The following is a 17,045-nucleotide window of genomic DNA, read 5'->3' as shown; positions in this document are numbered from 1 at the left end:
CCCGGGCCGCGACTCCTCCGGCCTGCCCGCTGCAGGAAAGCCACTCTTGTTCCTTCCGGAAGGAGTTTGCATTGATCAGGGTTAGAATTGAATTCGGCAGTACAAATAGGGTCTCACAGTTACCGTAGATGATGTCAGGGGAAGAAGGAAAAAAAAATAAATAAATAAAAAATCCCAGTTCATCCTTTATATCTTAACGTTAGTCCCTTCACAGCTGCGCTGCGGCCAGGCTGTTGTTTAACACGGAGAGATCCTCTGGTAAAACCAGGCAGTGTTATGTACACAGTAGGTCTGTCTCAGTTCTTATGGCTGTTTTTTTTCTGTGTCTTTCTCGTGACCTTCCATTTCTGAATTTTGATTGAGGAATTTCATGAGTGTTCCTTGACTTCTTGTACCGGGATCAATAAAATTGCTTAAAGATGTGGATTCCAGCATATACACGAGTGTTTTTAATAGCAACCCTTAATTGATGCTCTCCATTTTACTGATGCTGTCCTTTGGCCAGTTCTATATTACCATAAGACTTTCTTGCTAACTTCCTTCTTTGCATCATAGGTAGCAATATCTCACGTAGCACCATGTGACATTACTGATGCCCAGATAAAGCTAGATATCCTTTGCCCAGAAAACATTGAGTTTTGCTTGTCTGATCTTTTTATTAAACGCATGCTGCCAGGCTTTTTTCCTTCTCGTATTTGCCTCCATAGCCTTTGTTATTTCATATTTAATATTCTGATTGATTAAGTGTAATTGCTCAGGTCTCTTTTTCTGCCTCAAAGGTGTCTCACAGTTGTTATTTTTCAGTCAGACAGCATTGCCCTTCTTTTCTCAATTTCTGGTTCTTTTTCAACGCTCTGCATATTTCTGAAGCCTCTTGGAAACCTGTTGACCTGTGTCAGAAATGCTGTCATATTTGATTTTCTCTTGCTTTAGGATACGTGTTCCAGTTTGGTTTTGTTCCTTTTGACTTAATCTAAGTTCCAAGGTCTTTTCCTATCTGGAATGCATGAGTCCTTTGGTTTATTTCATAGGCAGTCTTCATTTCTGAAAGGCTACTCTTCTAAAATTGAAAACCTTAGTTTAAGACCATATTTGGTTTACCCTGCCATTAGTTTAAATTGAATAATTCATGATTGCTCAGACTGAGCTTTCACTGTTATTTGTTTTCTGAGACTAATTTTGGTTCCTACCTCTGCTGCTGGCATTTAGATTGCTCATGTAGCAACAGAATGAAATTCACATTATTCTTCATGTCACTGCTACTTGGAGAATTCACAAACGTGGCAGTGAAGTATGTAAAGCTTTAAGCACTAAGGTGAATTAATAGCATTGTGGATTACTGTCAGGTAAGGAGACTAAAATGTCATCTCTTTATATTGAGAAGATTATTTTTGTAACTCTGAGTCCAAAGGGCTATTCTTTATGTAAGCTTGCACTCCACAGAAGTTAATACTGTCCATTGCCCTTCATGCAGAACCTTTCTGCTTGGTAATAATGGGCTACTAAAAGATTTTTTTCAGGGCCAGCCTTTCTCATTGGTTGCATATACATTGTATAATTTGAGTATTGAGTGTAGGAAGGGGAAAAAAAAATAACAGATATATATCAGATGTTGGAACAGTAGAATTCTGTTCCTTCCCATGAGGTGAATTCAATGATTTCATTATGGCAGTTTGTGGTGTCCCAGCATTAGGGATAGCACGTTTTCATCCTTCTGGAACTTCATGTGGTAACAGTTGTTTCTCTTCAATAGCCCCCCTGGTTGGTTGTAAGAGCAGTTAATCATTAGAAAATTGGTACACTTTTACCGTTTTTAAAATAGTCCCTCATCCTCCCTGAAAGGTTTGCAATCAGTGAAGGACTTCAATTCGTCTCTTCAGTGTTCTGCAGCTCCGTGCAGCGTATGTTACCTAACACACTTCATGAACTGTGGATATACACGTACCATTGTTTTTTTTTGTTTTGTTTTGTTTTTTTTATAGCTGATTTAAAGTTATATGAACGTGTAGACTTGGTGTTCCAGCCCAGACAATGAATTGTGCTTCTATAAGATTGTAGATAAACAGCACACTACGCATGCTGATTTGTAAGATCTTACTTTTACAGGCTAACCAGAATACATATCCCCTAACTATTGCTTGCAGTTTTGCTATACCTGATGTGTTCAAACCTTTCTTTGTGTTCTTCCAGTTGCCTTCTGCAGGGTGCAAAGCCCTGGTTAAGAAGAATCGTAAACTTAAGAGGAAAAGTCCCAGCCAAGCTAATAGGAGTTTTAGTGTGTAGTCTGAGGGCAATCTTGCCTTTCTGAATGAAATCTCTCTGTTTTACTCACTCCTCTTAGCGCTTGCAGCCACTGTCATGAAACTGTTTAATGATTGGTAGTCTATTTCAGTCAGAATATCCATTATTCTGGTACTCCTTTTGCAGTTTTGAAGTCCTAACTTGCATGGAGAGGAAACTTTTTTTTCTTTTCTAGCATACTTATGAGTAGAAACTTTTTTTTTTAAGCTTAGATTGTACCTATAATAATCTCTAACACATTGGTTTCTGTTATTTTCTTTCACTTGAGGCTGTTGTTCTGCTGTTTATGTAATTTTGTTTTAGCTCCAGCAAGAATTTCTCAAGTAAAATGTTCATTTGGGAGTAAGGGACTGTAAGCAAAGCACTTATTTTAATTCCTGTCACTCTGCTCCTTTGTCTTTGTACCTTGCAATTGAAAGTCTGAACGCTTTCTGCAGCAACCTTATGTTAGAAGAGACAACCTCATATTTATTATACTGCTATAAAAAGTGAGCAGTAGAAATGAAGTGAAAGGTGACAATTCTCTGGATGGATAATAGAGTAAAACCATGTGGCTTGGAGAAAATAGCTAACAGTGATTTGTGTACATCGTTGCAGTGGAAACACAGTTAAGAATATCTGATGTTCATCAGAGCTTTAAAAGCTTGCTAACTTCTTGATGAGTAAGAATTGGCCAGAGAAAGCTGAGAGATTTGTGGCAATATCTGGAGCCCAATGACAGGTCTTTCCTGTCTTGAATACGCTCCTGGGTGGCCAAAATTCTCCTATAACAATTTGTGTGACATTCCTCCCATTGGAGCAAAACATTTACTTTTTCTCCTTTGCACATTAAAATGTAATGTTAATTCAATTGTTATATTTGCAAATAAACTTTTCTGTTTTGGAGACTGAACAGAGTATGGGAATTGAAGCATATACATCTACCAGCTTCATTCACTCATTATGCAGGCTATATTTGGACTTATTTTCTTTGTATCTTTGCATCATGTAAGCCTTGTTCTAGACATCCATCCTTCTTTTAGAACATGATGTGACCCTTGATTAACTTATAGATACTCTATGCATTCATTATACAGTTCTAAGATCATGATACCACTTTTAGGTTTGGTTTAAAACAGTGGAACGTGTTCCTACTGTAAGTAAACTTGTTCTTGATTATTTTAAAGTGGTGACAAATTTTCCTTGTCATTCTGTACAAATAGAACTCCTTTAGGAAAGAAATGTTTCCACTCTGAGTCTCAACAATCAACCGGTTCAGCTTTGACCATTTCATTTTTATCCTGAAAACAGCCATTACTTCTTAAACTGAAGTTCAGTTTGTTTAATGAATGTGTTCCTCTTACAGATAACTTGCCCCGGAGTGCTGTTGAAAGACAAAGAGGAGCTCTATCTCAGTGTCTCTATACTTGGGCAGTACAAAAAAACTCGGTGTGTCCCTGCAGCATTTCCACTTTTCTTTCAAGAAAAACTAGTATTTGAAAAGGTAAGACAATGTCAAATGCTGATACGAGGCAAATAAAACATAACCTACATACACAAAGCTCGTTGCAGAACCCTGATGTGCAAGTAATCACACAGAGGTCAGTGTAATATTATAACACCTGCATTTTTTTTTTTAGCACAACAGAGGTATGCAACTGTATTATCCACACAGTGTCTCAAGAAATACACATGCTGAAGATTATATTTTTTTTAGGTGCTTATTCATTCTTTTAGGAACTGTCCTTTTTCAGTATCTATTTTTCCTAGCTTGGAAAGAACTAAATATTATTGTTTTAAAAATGTAACACAAAAACTATAAGATGTGGGAGAGTCAGCTTAATCAGTAGAAAGATAGGATAGCAGCTCAAACCCTTCTGGTGACATCGTTTTCCTTTTGAGATCCTTTATTCATGGTTTGTCACCAGAATTCCCAAGTTAGTACTCTGGCCTTTTTAATTTATAGTTGTTTATCACATATTCTGAGTCCCTACTAGCTTCATTATTAGTACCACAGGGGTAATGAAACACAGAATCATACAGATATGATCTGGTTCCTTGACTACCTGTGAATAATAATACTTTGCCCTTTCTAGTTCTTTTCCTTGAAGCATCCCCCTGCACTTTCAAAACTAGACTGAGTAAACATCAGTGATACTCCTGTTATATAGGTAATATAAAAACAGTGATAATTTTACCAACCACTGAAGAATGGAAAAAATAGAAAAGAGTACAGTATTTCATTAAAGACAAACATCCCACAGTCTATTTAAGGGAAATGTACTGAATGCTGTTTTTGTTGTAATTTAGGGGAATTCCAGGACTCTAGAATTTACTTAGTTAAAAAAGAGCTTAACAAGAAAGCTGAAGTAATAACTATTTTCTTACAAATTGCTCTTGAATGGATCTAGGTACTTGTGGTGTAACAGTGCGTTGGTGTTTTCAAGTGTTTGGTGTGTGGAACAGCAAAGTGATTTATACCATTCCACGCTTTGTGCAGCATTACAGGGAAGTCCATTATGTGCTTAATATCCATTGAAATGTTTTTGCAGGAATTCCTGCCCAATTCCTTGCCATCTCTTGCCATGGGATTAGTTTAAAAGCAATCTGAACAGTACTCTGCACGTGAATAAGTTAAGCTTAAAGTATAGCTAACATTAAAGAACATATTCTTCATTTATCAGAATTCTAATGCATTCAGTACTTTCTCTTTCTCTCCTGAAATTTTCTCAGGCAATGCTTTCCTCTTCACAAAATACTTCAGCTCTTCACAATAGCTCCTAATTTAAATTAGGGCAGGTAATCCTAAAATGGCTAGAAAGCAACCGACAAGAACTGCTAGCTTTCAATGAATATGATTGTGTGTCAAATGATAACTCCAGCTTCCTTTCTTTTTTCCAAGAGGGATAGAACTCTTGACAACCATCTGAAGTAAGGAAGAATATTGGTGTTTCGTTTTTTTCTTCTTCACTCAGAGATATGTTTGACTTTGACTATGCCATTATTTTTTTTAATATTTATTTGCTTTCCAGACATTTGCTAATATAGTTGATCCTGGAGACCTTGTGGAGTTGCTAGAAGGTAAGTTCTGCTTTTTATGCATACTGTGTTGTGTGCATTAATGTTATATGCATATGGGCTTTAAAGATGTTCTGGAGATTTCAATAATGTTACAGTTATTTTATTTTATTTTTTTTTATCAGGAGCCTGTCCTCTGAAAAGTTAGTGGATAACAAATGTAGTGCATTACATACTAAATAAGTTAGGACCATAGCACTAGTGACTTTATAGCATAGGTTTGTTATCAGTACAGGCGTAAGTTTCTTGCTGTCTTTTGGATAGTACCAACTTCTCCAAAATGCTGTTAACTAAAAAAATGCCTCTAGAATGTATGCTGTATGCTTTAGAAGGGGAAAATGTCCTAATTAGCAGGACATCCAACTGCTTATCCAGACAGATAATGGTTTCCTCTGTCTGATTACTTATTTGATTAATTTCAAATGAAACTTCTTCATTTCACACAAAACGTCTGTATGTGTGGATGTATATAGTTAAGAAAATGATATATGCCTACAGTAAGCAGTCTTATCACATCTGGAGCATAATGAGTTTTAGTGAGACAGCACCAGCCCTGCATGCAAACTGCAAGAGTATGCTCCCTAATGCAGGGAGTATCTGAAAAAGTGGTTAAGCCTGTGTAATCTTCTTTACAAGACATTTCCAAAGACACACTTAAAAACAGGTAGAACTTAACAAATTCTTAGTGAAAGGGTTGCTTTTTGTATACTGCTAATACCATTGTGTTCATCAGTAATTTTTTTTTCCCAGGAATTAGGCAAGTTTGCCTTTATTTGCTCTTATTGTTGGTGTCACTGCGTACAGTACTATCAATCAGTGGGCAGTATTTTCTTTTTTTCTTTAAGTAACTTCTCATTTTAGGTTTTTTTTTTTTTTAACTTACAAATAAACTTTTCTTCCTTTCTAGTTGACACAGCAGTACTTGAACTAATACAGCTCGTTCCTCCAGGTATTGTATCAGTCTCCTCATAAATTATGCAGTTTAATAGGTGAATTTCCATGAGGACATTGCCCGTTACAGCACAATCACTATTTCTAACACAAAAACAAAACGGGAAGCATTTCAACAAATGGTTCCTTGAATATAAAATGTTAATAGATCAAGAGGATCTCATTCTTGAAATAGAATAGCAACTGAATATTGAAACGTGCCATGTCAAAAAGTGATAATATTTAAAAATAAATAAATAAATAAACTGAAATCATCCAGCACATCACTTATTAACTGCATCACAATTCACTTGCAGAGCGTCTGTCTGTGAAATTCAGAGTGTATCATCTTGTTCTCAGAATGGCACTTCTTTTTTTTCCCCTTCTGTTTTAATGGTGACCTCTGGGAGAACTCTTATCTTCACTATAAGTATTGCAGATCGCTTGGGATAGGTGACAATAATAAATAGCAATTTGTCATACTTCTGTTATTGGTTTGTGTGATTATAAAAATCTATTTTAATGAAATTCAAGTGTTCCCATGAATAATGTAAGTCTGTACTTTATTGGAAATAAAGTCAAGTTTGAAAGAGAACTCGTTTGGAAACTAGTATTAAAAGCACTCTCTGTTACTTGCCTTTAGTAGTTTCAAAGAAACAATTGCTTCTCTCAGGTGATTCACTGGACTTATTTATTCAAGAAAATGTACTGAGTGTGGATTTTTTTTTTGGGGGGGAGGAGGGGTGTTGAAAGATTCTGGCTTCAATAATTTCAGGACTTGGAGGTAGGTGTGATACATCCCAGTGGAAGCTGACAAAATAACTGTAATAGCACAACTTAAACTTTTTTTTTTTAAATAGAAACATGCTTTTCTAAAGAAAATATTTTAAAAGAAAGTAGCAGACCACAATACTTGAAGAATCTTGAGGTACTAATTTTGATGTTGCTTGCATTTCTTTCTGATAACAATTTGCTATTTAAGAAGCATCAGTGTTCTGTATTATAAGACAGTTTTTCATGACGTATTGGCTAAAAACTGCTGGTTTCTTCTGTGTCATGGAAAGTAGAGAAGGAGGAAGCTATTGAAGGGATTACCTTTAGGAGCTATGGGAATTTCCTCATGAAGATTGCCTCAACTGTTCTCTATATACTTTTTAAATAAGTGAACCATGTTTTTAGGCCAGTGTCTGAATATTTCTGCTGCTGATTTAATTGATGATGTTATTCCCTACTGTGATACGAGTTATAGAGCCTTACTGCTAATTCAAATTTCTAATTACAGTGTGTGTTTTCTTTTTAGTTGGAGAAATTCTTGCTACTTATGAAGAGAATACAAGAGATTTCCTGTTCCCTGACCCTAAGCTTACCTGTCGGCACCATGGTATAGATCGTGAGATTTTAATGAAGAGGTCCTCTTACTTTACTGTGAGTGAATGTCTTTGGATTGTGTTTATGGCATAGTGTGTTTCAATGGTGAAACTCCTTGAACTACTTCAAAATGAAAAGCGATTTCTTCTGACAGATTTTGCCAGGTGTTGAATGTACAAATCCACAGTTGCACCTTCAAGTGAAGGTATTTGTGTTTTGTTGTTGTTTTTTTTTTTTTCAAAATGCTTCATAAAAGTGTTTAATGTGAAGAAGTTAATTTCCATGTGGTTTGCATGTGATTCTATGACACCTCTCTATTTCAGTTTAATCCATGATGCAGATGGTAGTTGAAGAGGGAGACTTTGTATCAAATTCACAATTCTCAAAAACAACATGTAGCCCACCTCTCTAATCTCCCTTTTTAGCATTTTGTTTTCATTTATTGTGATGCTTAAGACTGTGACAGTCACTACAGATGTATACAATTCTATGGCATCTGTTCTGTGGGCCTCTCTGAGGTCCAAAGTCACCACCAAAAAAAGTGACTGAAATTTAGCTTAGTGCTATGTGATTGTTTCTCAGTTATGAAGCCTGTTCTTCAGGATCTGTTCAGCCTATTCATGCTCTCTTAATAACTGCCTTTTCTACAATTTTTATGAAAACTATGATAAATGACAACTAATTGGCAGAACAAGTGCAATGGACTAATGTGAATTTTTTGGAGATATGGGCTCGAGTACACGTTGAGTGGAAATGAATTCATCTCACTACCCATCAGAGAGTTTAAGACTGTTGGATCTTGGGTGTCAGTGGAATACCTCAGAAAGGCACTTTGAGGATGTTGCTGTTGGCACAGGGAATGTGTTTTGGAATTTAAGTTGTACTAGTGGAGTGACAGAACGTTTGAATTAGGACTCAGTTGCCCTATCTGTCATGATTGGATTAAAAAACACTTTATTGGTGTGGGTGGAAGGCTGATCAAAGGTCACTGGTATCGTTTAGTTGGTATAATCTTTCCCCTGCAAGGGCAACCTGGAAATTGCCCTGTCACTTGCAATTAGACGTGCTAATTTGGTGTCTAATGCTGTGCTACGTTTCAATGAATTAAAGCTGTGATTTTGTGATACGAAATGTATTGTTCTGCAGCAGCTTTAACTGTCCCTACAGAAAGAAAAAGGCATCTTTTGTCATGGCATCTCTTTGATATGTCAAACTTATCCTATTAATGTTTTTGGTGGCTAAAGGGAGGGAGGGAGCCATAACAGCCTCCATTTATATGGCTTTTAAGTTGTTCTAGTTTTATATCCAGCCTTCAGTTACAGTACTGCATCCCTGCATCCTGCTGTTCGTTCCTTTTCCATCACTTCATTTTCTCTGAGTGCAACCACACTGTGCACCAGTTCAGGGAACTAAGTGTTTAAAAATGTTTGTCAGCAAAAGCATGCTACAAAACAACCTTAAATACGGAGTTCTCAATAGAGCCACAAATACAGTTGTGCTGGTGTTGTGAGTCACTGAGAGAAGTACGTAGGGAAGTTTGTGCATTGTTTTTGTTTGCTGGATTAAGTTATTTAATAGAAAAAACTATGTATTCTCTAGCAAAATAAGGTATCATACTTTGTGAGCTGTGAGCAGATGTGCTCAGAGTCATTTGAATGTGTAACTGAATGATGACACTGTGGTAGCTTTTAAATGTTGACTGATGATAGACAGAAATGTCCTTCCTTGTCCTCAGGAGCAGTGTAAATGAAATACATCTCTGCCCTGAAATGAGGACTGCAGAAGCATCAGTTATACTCTATTGCATCTCCATCACAGAAAATCAGAACAGCTCAAAGAGAGGATTTTGGCATACTGACCCCATTTTCAGGAGTAATAACGAAGCTGTGTTTGATGCAATTGGAGGAAGTCTCTCAAATAGCTACTTGTGGCTCCTCTCTTTGGTTGCGAAATGGGATTGCAAAGAGAGGATTTGTATCTCCAGAAGTTGTGAAGTCTCAAATGCCTCCATCTTCTAGTGTTCCCTAAGCTGTACTGGCAAGTGTCTCCTGTCAGCACCGAGCACTGAGTGTAAACACTAAACAGAAGGCCAAGTGTTAAACAAGCTCCTGCAGACAAAAATCACTCACATTATTCGTGTGCTATTCAAGCTGAGTTATTCCTATGCAGAAAGTTATTTATGGTTAGCTGAGATATTGAGTATTTTAGACTGACAGCTGTGCTTCTCTGGCACTTTGATTCCCAATAACTGTCGTTTATTAAAAAAGTAAAGGTAGCAATGGCAAGGTTACAGTTGTGGAGTTCAGATAGGCAGTGACAAGCCGTGTCTGATGAACACTGCTAATCTGCCAGTTGGAAGGAATCCCAAGTTGAGAGGATCAGGACTCCTCCAGAAATCTGGCACTTGGCTGATAATGTCTTTGGCTAAATGTCTTCTGAAGCTTACAAACACAATATGCATACCAGATACGCCTCAAGTTATCTCTCCTGGTCCAGTGCTGCCCAGCTGAGGCTTTTGCTGGCTCTTCTGTGTTTCTCTGCAGCCCTTGCCTTTCGGAATATGTTTAAACCTCAACTGGTGGCGACTTCTGACAGACCTTCTTATCTCCATTCCCCACGTTCATACAATATTTGCTACGTTACTTAAAACATATTCTTTTCAGTTTTGTTGTCTTTCATTAGCATACCAACAGAAGATGTTCTGATATGTACATATACTTTTTAAGCTCTGATATATTCTTATGCTCCTTAAAAGCACGTATTAGACTTTTTTTTTTTTTTAAAACTTGGTTTCCAGTGAATATGAACCACCTTAACAATTTTTCAGTTAATAGTATATCCATGTCATATCTGTTCAATGACTGGTACAAGAGTACTGACATGTCTTCCGCTGGCACCACTAACACAGTGTCAGGGAAATAGACCCACAAAACTTTCTAACTGGATTTTCGTTTATAGGAAGTGTTTAGAGCTATAGAATGATGTTTACATGACACTGTATTGAATATATAGCATTTATATATGAATATAAAGGGAAAACTCCTTTTTTCTGTTGATTTATAAGTTACTTGTGACATACCCACTCCTGTACATGCAAATGCTGTCCCGTATGTGCTCTCCATGAACCATTTATCTGAAGGAGTGTGGTCTTATAACTTTTATCTTTAAGCATGTAACAATTCTGTTTTCATTCTCTGTAAGAGCAGGAGGTGCTCTGCTTTTTATAGACTTGCTAATTCTGGTGTGTCCTTTTTTAAATTGTTGATAGCACTTGACAATTCATTAGTAATAAAACCGAGTTGATTAAAGATGGTCAGCTCTAAAATCTTTTTATATGCCGTAACTTGACTTGATTGAATGCCAGACTCTTACTAATTGCTTAACTGAGCTTTCTTGGCATTTTTGTCATTTCATTTTCATAATCTAACCTGGGGCTGGATCGTACACCCTTGTGGGAAATGAATGTGTGTTTAGGCAGGTGGCAGTGTTCCTTTGGTTCAGCAGTAACCTTCACTCATGAAGTTCCTGCTAATTCTCAGCTGTGGGGCAGGATCACAAAATGATGAGCTCCTTTTTGGTTCACAGTAATTTTGTGTTCAGTTGTACAAACGCCTTTGCGTACAGATGCCTGGGGCTGTACAGCAAGCTCTCTGTGTTGAAAGAAGAGAGAGTAGGAAGTTCTAGGGGCACTTGAATCCCTATTTGCTTCTATAGAGCTGTGGTAGACGCTCTTAGATTATTCTGACTTGTCTGTGGTTTGTCTCAGAGATGCAGGGGCCTGCCAGTCCGTTAGTAAACATGGACCAGGAGGTCGGGCTGAATTCCACTGCCTCCAGATCAGTCAAACTAGGCCTGCCTCTTGCCAGCCACGTGCTTAAGAGATCACTGAAAAGAAGCAGATTATAGGAGACAATCCATAGGAATCAGATGTTGCTCTGGGAGTTACAGAACAAAGGGGACTCCTAATGACACTGTTACAAGTGAATAGTTATTTGCAGTGTCATGGATGGATTTTTGAGATATTTTTACAAAAAAGGTGATACAATTGAGACTATAAACAAATTTCCTAAGTTAGCATTATTGAAACTTCCAGATCACGACTGGAATTTTTTATTGATGCTATACAGCATGGCATGAAAAATCTTTAAAATTGCTTTTGACAAAGAAATGTATTGAAATGAAAGTCAGACCTTAATTGTTGTACGAAAGCAATATAATCATCTGTAATTGAATTGTCAGAAATGCAAATGTTAGCATCTTGACATTTACCATTGCTGTTCTGTCTTTTCTAATTATCTTTATTAAAGGCTGAAATTAACAAAGGAAATGACTGGAAATTAGGGATGGTTTGTTACATTAGGTGACATTTACTTCTTTGATACCCTTTATCTTGAGTTGGGGCTTGATGTTCAATTATTGTCTCTCTTCTAGGGAATTGCACCAAAATTGAGATTTTCTACGAGCTCCCTTATTACTGAAAGTCTGTTAAGCTCAGGAAGGAGTCACGTACAGGTTAGCATAATTTAATTGTTTGCAATTTAATTTCTAGATTTAATATTGATAGCCTTCGTTTCAATTTTTTGCATATGCTGCTCACTTCAAACTTTTCTCTTTCTTTTGTTGTGGTTAAAGCAGTTGTCATGGGTGCTTGACAACTTGATTAAATTTTTAATCGAGTATGAGTAAAGAGTGGGTCTGGTGCATGACAGTAAATGCTGAGAGTTCCTTCAATCTGAAACAATTATCACCTGCTATTTTCTGTGATCAGCTGAAGTGTTAATCCCTGGTGTATTGTAGGTGGGAAGATACCTTCTCACTGTTTCTTACTGACACTTAGAATTAAGGTGGGACAATGAAACTTAGTGAAGTCAGAGAAGGTACGTTATCAAAAACAAACCAATTAATTGTTTTCCATAATGATGTCAGTAGCAATCAAAACAAAGATTTCTGTTGCAAAGCCTATCACTAATATTAATCTGGAAACGCTGCTGCTTCGGTGGGTAAAGTTAAAGAAGTAGTAGCTGAAGAGACTGGGGAGAAATACCCTCTCTGATGTGTTAGTTCAATTTGTATCACTCTTCTCTGATCTCACTGGTTTGTGTCATGTTTCCTGGAGCAGACTGTCACACAAAGTTACTCTTACATGCTCCTCCTTCTCTAGTTTATTGCAAATGGTGCAGCATCACTCAAACTGAATTGTTAAGAAGGTACGTGTGCAAAAAGGATGAGGTGACTTGGGTCCATTCGTGGTATTGTTCATTAGTTCACTGAGAAGATTCAATTTTAGCAAAATATATTTACTGAGACACTCAAAGAATTTCCTAAATAAAAAAAAAAAAAGCAGTGAAAGTTAGTGTTGATAGAAAACTAAACTCATTGAAAGGGACTTCAGTAAGAACAGCTTGATTTGAAACTAAAGAATGACTTTGAAACTAGTTTAAGCCAGGAAAATGCACCGTCTACTTCTGTTGAAGTTATTCTTAGAGAATTAGGTTCTTTTTTGTTTGGGACAGTTTCATACTGGCTCACTACCAGCTGCACAAGTGCTAGTTGTAGAAAGCAATGTGAACTGTGTTTGTGATGCCAGATTCATGCTATGCTAGCACAAAACACTCAGCCTCATCTTTTTTTTCATTGTGTCTTCCCTTCCATACATAACAAAGGTAAGCTGGACATTTTATTCCTAGGTTCTTCTGAACTAAAATAATGCATGCAACACTCATATTTAAGAATAGTATCATCTTCCTCAAGCTTGAAAAGTAATTTCTAATTGGGGAAAAATAAAAAAAAAAACTTGCCATACTTGTATTTTTGAGCTTCTATAACATGGGAATTCAGGCAAAATTTGGCTGAAAAGCCTAATTATCTATGCTGTGGTATTCACAATTAAAACATGCTACTGACTTCATAGTCGGATAAGAATTATATAATCTAGAATTCCTTGACCTATAATGCTTCCAGAGTAATTATATGTGCATTTAATGCCAAGAATTGCAAAGGAATGATAATGTATTTCAAATAAAACTTCAGTGTTGGAGTGAGTTTTGCAGACTTTTAAATTGGTCACTGAAAATTTGATAATTATTTGGAAGAAGAGCTAATCTGAATTGTTAAGTAAGCTTTGCCAGTGAAAAACAAGCAAGCAAACAAAATGCTCATGTACTGCACTGTGCACAGAGAGCTGGTGAGGGTGATTGTTTCCCAGCTTTCCTCCATTCTGTTAAATGTGAGTATTTTAAAAGCAGTGTCAACTTGGAGGTAAACTTCTAAAGCAGTATTTGGAAATGGTGTGATTTTTTTTTTATTTTTTTATTTTTTGTAAATTTTGGCTGAAAAAATACATGCTTTGGATATAAACTGGCAGCAATACAAATAAACAGCTGTTTTTTTTTCTTTTGCAAAAGTATTCACCTGATTCAAGATAATCTTGGGAAGATGGTCTGATGTTTTTTTGTTTGTTTGTTTGTTTTTGCTGTTTGTTATTATACAAAACATTCTTAATTAAGACACTATACAAGTAGTAAATTCACTGTGTTCCAAGAAAATATAAATTTCAGAGCACAATTACACTTCTTGTGACTTTTAGGCAACTTTAAATGATATGAATGGAGAAGAATTTTAAGATATGTATTTTAGAAGTTTTAAACAGATGGAAAAAGCTGCACAATTTTGTATGTCCAATGCTGATAAAGCTTGTGTTAAATGAACTTGATGCAAAACTCAATTTGTTTTTTTAGTCTCTGTATGCTAAAGGAATGAGCAAACTAATTGAGTGAAGTATTAGACACTTAACTTCCAACATACAGTAATGTGTGTGTTTTAACCTCCTTTTGGATTCTGACAAAATGGTAAATACATTGTTGCTTTTTAAATTGCTGTCTGATTATAGTCTTCTGAGAGGAATTTCAGCTGACATATAGCATCAATTTCTGTTAAAATTATCAGTTCCCTGTTTCTGTTACTGTCAGTGGTCTTTGTTCTGCGTGCTGTCAAAGCAGATAATTTCTCTTTTTCACTTTAGGATGATTTGAATTGGGTGCATCACTCAACTCCAAATGGAAAACTGCAAACAAAGTTACCAAAGAAAAACATGCTTTCACCTGAGAAAAGCAGGCACAGCGTAGCAAGAAAGAACTATGAGCAGCCTACCATAGCTTCCAAGTCACGTTCTCCATCTCCGTACACAAAAAGACGGATGTGTGAGCTGTCAGAAGCAGCCAGGCAACGACTGGCCCACCTAAACCTTGGTCCTTACGAATTCAGAAGAGAAACTGATAAGCCTCCATTTGTAGTTAGACGGGTTTGTATTCTGCACAAAGTGCTTCTACCTTAAGCTGAGATCAAACATTGTTCTTTCACTGAATACTGCTCCAAAAATTCATTCATCCGTTAGTTTAGATGAATAATTTCTCTACTTTCCAGTCTGTCACATAGTTATTTAAATATGAAAGAATTTTATTTTAGTTAATTTTATCTGTTAGTAATAGACAAAGATCAAATTCTTTCATGAATATCTTGGTTAAATTCTCTGAGGCCCCATTTCTTTTTTTCCAGCACGCTAGACAGTATAATAGCTGTATAAATTCAACTTGGAAGTAATTGATATTAGTATTAAAAAATCCTGAACAAGACTTTAAAGAAGTGTCTAGTCACATTAAGAACACATACGCTGCCTCTTTCAACTTTGTTAGCATTCTGTGATCTTTGAAACACTTGCTTTACTCAAAGCTACATCTCTGATACTTTGACTTACAGCTGATAACCAGCCTGCATTTAGTACTTTCACGAGAACTGCATGTGGAAAAACTGTTCTGAAATTATGTAGTTACTTGAAGAAACTTCATTTAAGTGCTTTGTTGCAGGTCCAGATTGCCCAGCCTCATGGGTGAATGTGTTCTCCTGCAAATTGCTTTGTTAAAATTTGGCCATCCTCTTTTTTTAACAATACCGTTGAAAAGGTGTAGGGGCCAAGATAGAATTATTCTGACTCTGTGCTGTGGCATGATTTCTCTACAGTTCTGAATGTTTGTCACAGCCACTGAGATAATTTAGCATTTAATTAGTTTGCCTCTCACATTATTTCATTTTTCTTGTTTATGTACAAGTAGTAATAGCTTATCAAATTCTAAAATTCTTTCACAAGTGTTCTTCTACTTGTGTAGGTACTTTCTTTTAGAAATTCAAATTAGTCTTATTAATCCATTAATTATTCATCAACCTTCTATTTATCTCTGTTACTTTTCTTTTATCTCCTGCTAATCAATTTTTTCTGGTTTTTGATCTATAGGTGAAGTTCACAGTTTAATTACAACATCTGTAAATACTGATTATTGATTTCAGTTGCACTGTTATATTTGTACAGGAAGGGAAATTCTTGTCTCTTAATGCATCCCTTCCTGGCATCACGGCCTTTCTAAAATGAGAATGCTCCTTTTAGAGCATCTTTACTGCTGAGGTCTCTTGGTTTGGCAGTACTATGTTGCATGACAATTAAAATTAAATTATGTTAAAATATAACTTTTTAAACTAGGAACAGTAGCACTTTGTAAGGTCTGAAAAATGTGGAATAAATATGTGGTATCATGTGGTCTTCAAAAAGATATCTTCAAAAAGACGTTATAGATGAAGGAGAAACTATCTGCATTTTTATTCCTTTAAACAACGTGACATTAGGAGCTTTCTAGATCTTTCTAGAACTGTTTTTTGTTTATATGCAATAATGCTAATAATATAAACATTAAGAACACGTTTTTAAATAGTATTTGAATAAGAATAAATGACTTCAGAAAGGACTGGATGTGGTCTTATGGAAAAAAAAAACAATTAAAAATATGTATAGAGATTGAAACATCTGATACTGCACCTCTTAACAGTAATTTTGCTTCAGGTAGAACAACCAAGTCCTGGAACTGAGCTTTATGCCTGCTCTACCCTGCGAGAAGGCACAATGGAAGCTTGGTCCAAGGTAACCCCTGGTCAGTATTTAATACTGTTATCTCTCATTAATGCTTTTTTTTTCTCCAGTAGTTTAGTCGGGTGTGTTTTTTGTTTTGGTTTGAAACAATCTCTAATGGAGAAAAACCTGCTCCTCTTTGATAGGAAGAATAAGAGCACTGAATAACCCTATTGTTGCAAAAGGTGGGTTTGCATATTGCTTTACCTCAGGAAACTTGGAACATAGTTCTACATGATAGGAAAGTAGGAGCAGAAAATACCAGAGTCCAGGCACTCTGTTCCAGTCCACCTGTTTTGATTAGTTGCATAGAGGAACAAATCTGCACTTCAGTCGGTGGGTGGGTTAGTCATGCCTGGAATGTTGATCATGTTGAAATTCAAGAGCCTTGTTGCTTCAAATATGAATAATGTTCATATCTAGGTTTTTTTTTTTT

General features: G+C 36.3%; 1 protein-coding gene across 1 annotated transcript; it reads left to right on the top strand.

The window, feature by feature from the left end:
- Positions 1 to 3,625: 3,625 nt before the first annotated feature.
- SPATA6 (spermatogenesis associated 6) lies at positions 3,626 to 16,792 on the top strand. The gene is made up of 7 exons (XM_031554991.1): positions 3,626 to 3,784; positions 5,313 to 5,361; positions 6,266 to 6,307; positions 7,589 to 7,713; positions 12,088 to 12,168; positions 14,678 to 14,956; positions 16,544 to 16,792. The coding sequence occupies exons 1-7, from the start codon at positions 3,626 to 3,628 to the stop codon at positions 16,775 to 16,777; spliced, it is 969 nt and encodes a 322-aa protein (XP_031410851.1). The 3' UTR covers positions 16,778 to 16,792.
- The last annotated feature ends 253 nt before the right edge of the window (positions 16,793 to 17,045 follow it).

The sequence above is a fragment of the Meleagris gallopavo genome, chromosome 10 (assembly GCF_000146605.3).
Source record: "Meleagris gallopavo isolate NT-WF06-2002-E0010 breed Aviagen turkey brand Nicholas breeding stock chromosome 10, Turkey_5.1, whole genome shotgun sequence".
In the NCBI taxonomy this organism is placed as follows: Eukaryota; Metazoa; Chordata; class Aves; order Galliformes; family Phasianidae; genus Meleagris; species Meleagris gallopavo.
Note: the sequence above shows the minus strand (reverse complement) of the source record. Positions and strands in the feature narration are given on the sequence as shown.